Genomic DNA, 8,860 nt, shown 5'->3' on the forward strand with positions numbered 1-8,860 from the left:
GACGTATTGCGACTTTTTTGCCATTGCCGGCAGTGGGGTGGGCGCGGTTTCGCTATGATGCATCCAGCCCGCGGGCCGGCAGTTTGACACCCCTGATTTAAACCTTGTTCCTTAGGAAGATATTCAGTGCATGTGTATATTGTATATTCTTTAAAGAAATAGGGACTGAACTATGGCTGGATTCATTGAATTCTGTGCTACATTTTCAACCACTTCAGATAAAACTTACTCTAATTCTTGCAAACTCCTGCCATGCATTGTAGTGCTGCTCTATTTCTCCTTGCTGTACAAATCAGAGAATACACAGCAGCCTTTAAAATGATGACTTTTAGGCTTCCTGAGAGTAAAGAAGTTAGATGAGGTCTGATGTGCAAAGGATTTGCATTTATTTTAGAGTTTACAGATGTACATATTTAAACCAAGACTTTATTGTCAGCTAGCAATGGGAGTTTATTGCTGTTTCAGAGTTTCATTTTCGGCTCAGCAAAGCATCCTTCCTACTTTGTTGTGGCACCATCCCAGTTTTCAATTCTCATTCAGTCGACTTCCTACTTTTTTTCAGTAGAGAATCTTTTTTAGAATTAAACATAATAATATTGAGCAAAGAACTTTGCCCTGATGCAGTTGGAATGTATTTTATTTCCCCCCCCCCCAAGCTACATTTTTCTGCATGGTATGCTCTGTATTTTTCACATTTCCTGTGCCGTTTAATTTTAGCACATATGCTTTCTAACTGTGCTTGCTCAGTGTGCTTTGTTGGGTCTGGAGTATTAATGATTGCCTGTAATTGTCATGTTAAAGGATCAGACTGCAAAGGACAAAGCACTCCAGCACATGGCAGCCATGTCCTCCGCTCAAATTGTGTCTGCAACAGCGATTCACAATAAGTTGGGTTTGCCAGGAATTCCCCGTCCGACGTTCCCTGGAGCACCTGGAGTAAGTTAATTGGCTAAAATAAAAATATATTTTCACCCAAAAGTGATTGACAGGATATGCCTAAAATCAGTTAACTTATCCATAAAAGGTTCTTCCCCTTTTCCATTATAAAATTTTTGGCTTAAAAATGTGCTTTAATGAAAGCAACTTTTATTCTGTAAATCTCTGTGTTTCATTTTTCTCTTTCCTTTTGCCTCAATCTAGTTTTGGCCTGGGATGCTACAAACAGGACAGCCCGGATCTTCTCAGGAGTAAGTAGGAAATCAAGAAACCGGCATCTCTGGTTTCCTATGTATGTTTACATATGTGATAGTATGGAATATTTGCCTGATTGTACTTTCAGGTAGCCATTGCCTCATTTAGTGACTGTTTGCACTTACAACAGTGGTGGAAAAAGTAACTCAGTGATCAATTCTTGTATTTACAATCTTCACTAGTCTGTAAAGCAAAGGAAAGCTCGTAATTACAGTCACAATTTTATTTAATGACTTTTTACTGAACGATTGAGTGCCAACTGAAGTCTCTAAACAAGGACTACCTGTTGGAAATGATGCTTACCAGTCCAATAGAATTTAGTCCCTTTCTCAACAAATGAAGAAAGTAATAACTGGTATATAGTATTTGCATGATCAAACTTTTCTGTAAAAATAGTAATTCCTGAAATTTAGAAAATGTCACAAACATGTCTATCTTACAGATAGTCCTCAAGTTACAACCACTTGTTCAATGACCATTCAAAGTTATGATGGCACTGGGCAAAGGGAATTTATGATTGGTCTTTGAAATCACCTAATCAATTACTAAAAAGATATGAGTATTTCTGGTTTATGCTTTGAGTAATTTGACTTTGTGCATGTGTTTGACCGATGAGTCACAGTAGTGAACTTTGCACCCCAATTAAAGTAACTTGAGCAGCTGAGGGGATTGGTGGGGGAAATCTCTCTTTAGTAGGCCCATAGGAGATAGTTTGTGTATGCCTTGGCAAGTCACTTTGCAGCCCAGAGGCAATGCAATTCCTTCTCCTCAAGACAAAAAGGTGCATTGGGAGAGGTTGTGCATTGCTCTAAGCCAGGGGTCCCTAACCTGTGGGCCACAGCCAGGTAGTGGGCCATGGCCTGCTGGTCACTGGGCCGTGGGACAGGCTGGCCAGTGTGTGCGTGTGTGCATGCACACCCCTTCACTTGTGCTAGCACCGTAGCCTCAGGGTGCAAAAATAGGACGTTGCGCCATGGAGCGCAAAAACCGGCCACTTCTGTGCCTCGGGGCATGAAAACAGGATGCTGCCGCCATGCTGCAAGGTGCAAAAATGGACATTGCTGTGCCACAGGGCATGGAAATGGGCCACTGTCGTGCTGCAGGGCACAAAAAAGGGGCGCCGCTATACCACAGGGCACAAAAACAGGCTGTTGCCACACTGCAATGTGCAAAAACAGGCCACTGCCACACCACAGGGCACAGAAACAAGGTGCCATGCAAGAATGGGACAGGGCTAGTGAGTATCACGTGGGCGCTAGCCCTGCCCCATTTGTGGCACACGTGTGCTCGCAGCCCCATGCTCATGCACACGCACGCATGTAAAATGCTTCCCCCTCCCTTTTCCTCCAATCCGCCAATCGACAAAGGTTGGTGACCTCTGCTCTAAGTCTCTTCTACTACTTAACTGTAGCTGAAAGAGACTTCCGTACATGCACAATGGAGAAGCTTCTTCACTCCCTTACTGGGATCTGCCAGAGGAACCCTCAGAGTGAGATAATGTGGCCAGTCCACTTTGCAGTTAAAGGTAACACGGGAATAATGAATTGCTTTGCTGTCATAGCAAAGCACTCCTATGAAGCTTATGCATGACCCTTGTTTATTGTGCAAGAAAGAAGGAATCCTGCCACCTTAAATCTCCCAGAGTTAAAACTGGGTCCATATGTTACCCATAAAAAGGCAGGAACAATGGCAGATCTGTGATGCAGATGATAATCATGTTTCCCAGTAAGGATCCATAAGCTCTATTTGTGGTTAGCTTGCAGCTGAGTTAAAACCTATATCAAATGCTCCTTAACAGAATTTGCCCTACCTCTTTTTTTTAGTCAATAGTTTAGTAAACGCACTTATTAAGGTTCTATTTTCAATATGAAAGAATATCTACAATAAATATTACTGCACTGGACTGAATTACAATGAGATGAAATATACTTATTTTTATTAATAATTATTCTAAGTAATGGTGTGTGATTTCATTGTCTATTGGTTTGTTTCAGCATAAAGCCATTCGTTCAGCAGGCCTATCCTATACAGCCCACAGTCACAACTCCCATTTCAGGTAATATTTATTAATTTGTTTTATGCGGGTGGGGGTAGATGGAACTCAGCCCATATTTAACGCTCGGCACAGGTTGTGGTTGTTAAACATGTATCAAAATATGTAGGGAAATTTGGTAGCCTCTTTATTTAGTTTAACAATAATGAATCTATATGTATGTGAACTTGTGTACATAATTATTTGCACATTCATCAGTAGTTATAGAATATGCATGGGGCTTGGTTAACAATTGCTCCCGCTTCTGAGCACAGCGGTAGCTTGATGTGTATTCCAGAATTCTGCACAGTGGAAGCATTAATGAAGGAGCAACTCAGCTAGAATCGTTCAAACTGTCCTTGTTGGCAACAACAACAACAAAAATAGTGAAATCAAATTGCAGTGTCAAGTTGACCCTGTAAACAATTGCTGTTCTTCTTAATTTTAAAATTTTATTCCATGCATTTATTTCATTCCACTCTCTCTCCCAAAGGAACTTTCAGAAACCATTCAAAAGAACCCAGTAATTATAAAACAAACGCTCATACAACAATAGAATAGCCCAATTGGAGTACCAGCATGAAAAATGCAGCTCAGTTCAAAGACAGCTGAATAGGCAGCCTAGTCTTGGGACAGTTGTCATCTTGCAAATAAATGTCTGAGTAAACAAATGTGCCTTCAATTGACCTTTAAAAGACAGCATGAAAGCCAACCTTAATTCCATCAGAAAAGTGCTGTTTAGTAGCTCTTTCTGGCCACCATCTTGCAAACCACACCCACTGATCTTCATACTAATGTGAGAGGTGATGGGTCAAAATTACAATAGCCAATAGAGTTTTATAAGCTAAAATCAGTAGTTTGAACTGGTGGTGCCTGCAGCCAGGGAATGGTTAAAGTAGCGGTCCCCAATCTTTCTGTCTTTGTGGACCAGCAGTGGTGATGGGGGAGGAGATGGTTCTGAGCAGCAGCAGGCAAGCACGCTCCCACATGTAGCTCAAATTGCCAAGCCGTGGGTGCACACACCCGCCACTCATGCAAATGGAGCTTCACACACGAGAGTGCAACACATGCAGCTCGCGCAAGTGGAGCTGTGCATACTCATCTGCCCCTTGCGTGGGCCGGTTCTGAATGCATTGGGCCCGGTACCAGGCCACAACCCAGGGATTGGGGATTCCTGGCTTAAAAGACCAGTTTCCCATTAGAAAACAGTCTGTGAAACTTCTAGAAAGTTTTCAAGAGTTAAATTTGATAGGTGGACAATGTAAATGGACTCTCAGTGCCGTTACATAGCTTAAAGACTGATTTTGCAGCACTGAAAAGAAAAGACCCTTTTCACTCAGCGGATTAAAAACTTGATTGCACTTGTGGATTGCATATATATGTGGACTTTGTGTGGACAAATATAATGAAATAGCGGATTCATTTATAGAAAATATACTAGGTTAACAAAAAAATATATCCCATGATAATTATATAAATGTATTAGAAATTTATTTGCATTTGAATAACATTTGCAATATATAGCTACATATAGAATCATAACTAAAGGTAGTCCTCTACGTACGACTATTTTATTTATTTTATTTATTTATTGTTAATTTTTTTATGCTGCCAATCTCACTAATACAGTGATTCTGGGTGACTATAATGGAGCCTGCCTATTATGATCACATGTCATTAACAGTGATCACCTTGCTTAACAACCCCGCAACTTGCTGTCCCTATTGTTAAGTGGAACATGGGATGCCTCGGATGGGGGAGGCTCTGGAAGGTCTAGCACAGGCCCACCTGGCCTGGGACTCCAAGGCCTCCACCACTTCCTGAGACACCCTGCGTTTTGTTCCCCAACCCTTGGGGTCCCCATAGCCCCATGCGTCTGTTTTTCCCCTCATCACTGGGTCTCCGCAGGCCTAGTCCCCCCCTGACCCTGCAAGGCTTGGGCCTCCTCCACACCCCCTGTTACCATCACCCACTTACATTTTGAAACACTCCAGATCTCCTGACCTTGCAGTGGGGAAGGAGGGCAGACTACTCCATCCCTCAGCATTCCTGGACTGATCACTGTTGTTCTGCACTTTGTAGCTACCTTTGTATTTTGGGCTAGTTATTCTGTTCAGAATTTGCTCCCTTGTTTGTCGCAGGCCCCACTTGCTTATTTCCATGGGCTCCCCAAGATGATAATGCTCTAGGAAATCTTAAATATTAGTCTTGCCTTAATATGTACATATATGGCTGATCATGGATGTCTAGAATATACTACGGGCTATAATATATCTGCCAAAAATGATTATGTGACGTACCAGTATTTTAAAACTTACCGTTAACAAATGAAGGAATTATAAAGACCCTAAGCAACAAAATCTTTAATAGTTTCATTGGTTCACAAAGAAGAATTAAAATTTGGAAGTAAAGTAGTATACATTTAAATGTTTGCTTTAAAATTAAAATGGATTCTATAACTATACTGTTTCGGTTTATCAGAACTATTAAAAGCAAGCTGGAAAACAATTTAGCATGTAACTATTTACCATCTAGAGCAACAAATAAATTGTTAAGTTTGTAACAATTTTTTTTAGGATTTGAACCCACGTCAGCTCCAGCACCCTCTGTTCCAGCTTGGCAAGGTCGATCTATTGGAACAACTAAACTCAGACTCGTAGAGTTTTCTGCTTTTCTAGAGCAACAAAGAGATCCAGATTCTGTAAGTGCTTCTCCAAAGTATTTGTTCGTTCGTTCGTTCGTTCGTTCGTTCGTTCGTTCGTTCGTTCATTCATTCATTCATTCATTCATTCACAAGTAGTCCTTGACTTACCACCACAATTAAATCCAAATTTCCAGTGCTAAACAAGACAATTGTTAAGTGAGTTTTATAACCTCTTGCCATAATTGTTAAGTGAATCACTGCAGTTGTTAAGTTAGTAACACATTTAATTCAGTGAATCTGCCTTCCCTATTGACTTTGCTTGTCAGAAAGTTGCAAAAGTTGATCACATGACCCTGTCACACTTCAGCTGTCATAAATACATGTCAGTTGCCAAACATCTGAATTTTGATCACATGACTGTGGAGATACTGAGTTGGTCGTAAATGCAAAAAATGTTATAAGTTACTTTTTTCAGTGCCATTGTAACTTTGAATGGTCACTGAATGAACGTTTGTAAATTGAGGACTACCTGTATTAAATTTTTATGCCTCCCTTCTCACTGATACAGTGACTCTGGGCAGCTTACAATATAATAAAAAGGTTAAAAAGGGTAATACAAAGTGATTAAAATTAAGAGGATTAAATGGAAAGCTAAAAACCAAGAGGATGGGTGACATGAGGGATGGGGATTTTTTCTTTACCCCATCAGCCACCCTCAATGTGTCATGCCCCTTTTGGGGTCCCAGGCCAGTAAGCGGAGCCAAGTTTTCAGGCTCTTCCAAAAGGCCAGGAGTATGGGGGGCAGATCTTACCTCCAATGGTAGAATATTCCAGAATATTATTCTCCTGAATCTTGCCAACCAAAATTTATGGGCAGATGGAATCTGAAGTAGGCCTTTTCCTCTGGAGCTAGTCCCATTGGGATGAAACATGGGTTTATACCATGGATTATTATCCTGAACCCATGCCATAAAGGGCTTTAAAGGTAATGACCAACAACTTGAATTTATTGGGAATTGAATTGTATTATAGATACGTTTTTTAAGAGCTTGATTTTTCAGCTTTTGAACCTTTTTTATTAACATTTAATGTGCAATAACTGGTTAGTAAAACAAGTAATTCCTGGCAGCATAACTTTTGTTCTAGTTCTGTAGATAGTGTCTTACTTATTATAGTTATTATAGTTTTTTGCTGATTTAATTTAACCCAGTGCAACCGCCCCACCACTCAAAAATCTCTATGAGATTTAGCAATATTCAGCCAAAACCTAAAATTAAGGATATACATTAAACTATTATATTATAAGTGATTTTAGGGTCATTTATTAGCTATGTTAACATGAAATTATACATTAGGCTTTCACTTTATCTTTCATCTTAATTTAAAATTTAAAAATAATTATTTCAACATAACTGTTAGATTTTTNAGAGATCCGGGTGATCCCGGATCTCCCCTCCTTCCGCCGCACCCTAAAGACATGGCTTTTCCAACAAGCGGGATTGGCCTAGGGAATTTTAGTGGGGTTTTTAAGGGAAATTTTAATTATTAGGCCATTACAAATATTTCCTTTTAATCTGGTTTTAATTTGATATTTACTGTAATATTGGTTTTATAAGGCTGTCAGCTGCCCTGAGTCCGGTAAGGAGAAGGGCGGGATACAAATCAAATAAATAAATAAATAAATAAATTAATTAATTAATTTGGAATCAAACACAAAAAATTAGATGTTTTTGTGCATTTAAAGTCATCTCTGTCATTCGTCTAAATCTTTTTTTTTTTTCACTCAATACATCCTGGCCAATCTTGTCTTTTCAGTTTACTTTCTGCTTAGTTCAGTTGTTTTAAATCTGTGTCTTAATCTCCTAAAGTCTGTATACCTACCTTTTCACTCCACCTAAACTATTTATTAGGAAATCAGATGTTTCTGCTTTGTACCAATTTTCATAATTCTCTGTTAATTTACTGTAAATAAATGGATGTTTATTTTATGTTTATTTTTTTTCATTTATTACACTTATATGCCACCCATTTCACCAAAGGGTATTTTAAACTATACTTTGAATATTGGTTTGTCGAATAAATGACAAGGGCTGGGTTCATATATAGAGCAGTGCTTCCCAAATCTGTGTAAATTATCCAAAATTGGGTAAAAGTGGAGTTTTGAGGGGGTGTAACTACACACAAACCACACACACAAAAAAAATCAATCCCAATAGGGACATTTAAATAAGAACTTTCTGATGAGTGATTTTGGGTAATGAAGGAAAACGTTTGAGAAGCACTGACTTAGAGCATAAATCATACTTTATGTGGCTGGATTTACAGTATATTATCTCGCTAACGTGATTGGTTTGATCTGAGCTTAGAAGGACATATGAATCCTCCCAATCACCCCCTTCTTTCCTCTTTATATCATTTTCTACCTGCTGGGATCTCTCAGGATCCTGCTGTTAGTCTCCCGTTATTCTTGATGATTATCTCCTGACTAACCTCATCAATACATCTCTGTTGGGATGATCACAGTGTAGATCTCTCAACTTCTGTTCATCTCCTGCTGATATTCACTTACGTTTCTCACCACCTTCTCACAATCAGCATAATGGATTGAACAAATCTTTTCTCCTGAATCATCTTGTTGTTGATTATTGTTCAGATTGTTCTTATCAAGAGATTTATCTACTTGACTCCCACCCTCCCACCAAAAATCTGATCAATTCTTTTTGGGTGGTCTTTTTTCTTTCAAATTATCCATTGTTAATTGGTATTCCCTACACCCAAAAAAAAACCCAACAACCCCATAACATGCTGTGGTCATATTATGCTTTGATTATCAATATTTGTTCTCTCCGGGTCTCCTTTCTCATACTTTTATTTCTGTTGTTCTCTTCTGCCAGCACTGTTCTTTTCTCTCACTGCTTAAATATTTTGGATCCCCAGGATAGGATGTGGTCCTCCCAAACCTTAGGTAGAATCTCTCAGTACTTACCCAAAAC

The 8,860-nt window shown here is 39.3% G+C and overlaps 1 protein-coding gene across 1 annotated transcript in view; it reads left to right on the plus strand.

The window, feature by feature from the left end:
- Positions 1-8,860, plus strand: part of TEAD1 (TEA domain transcription factor 1) — a 126,793-nt gene that overhangs the window by 84,960 nt on the left and 32,973 nt on the right. The window contains exons 4-7 of the mRNA XM_015820042.1: positions 802-936; positions 1,141-1,187; positions 3,186-3,247; positions 5,800-5,924. Coding sequence (XP_015675528.1) covers positions 802-936; positions 1,141-1,187; positions 3,186-3,247; positions 5,800-5,924 — 369 coding nt within the window. The remainder of the gene's footprint in view (positions 1-801; positions 937-1,140; positions 1,188-3,185; positions 3,248-5,799; positions 5,925-8,860) is intronic.

Source organism: Protobothrops mucrosquamatus, unplaced genomic scaffold, assembly GCF_001527695.2.
Source record: "Protobothrops mucrosquamatus isolate PMUCROS unplaced genomic scaffold, P.Mucros_1.0 scaffold1047, whole genome shotgun sequence".
Classification (NCBI taxonomy): domain Eukaryota; kingdom Metazoa; phylum Chordata; class Lepidosauria; order Squamata; family Viperidae; genus Protobothrops; species Protobothrops mucrosquamatus.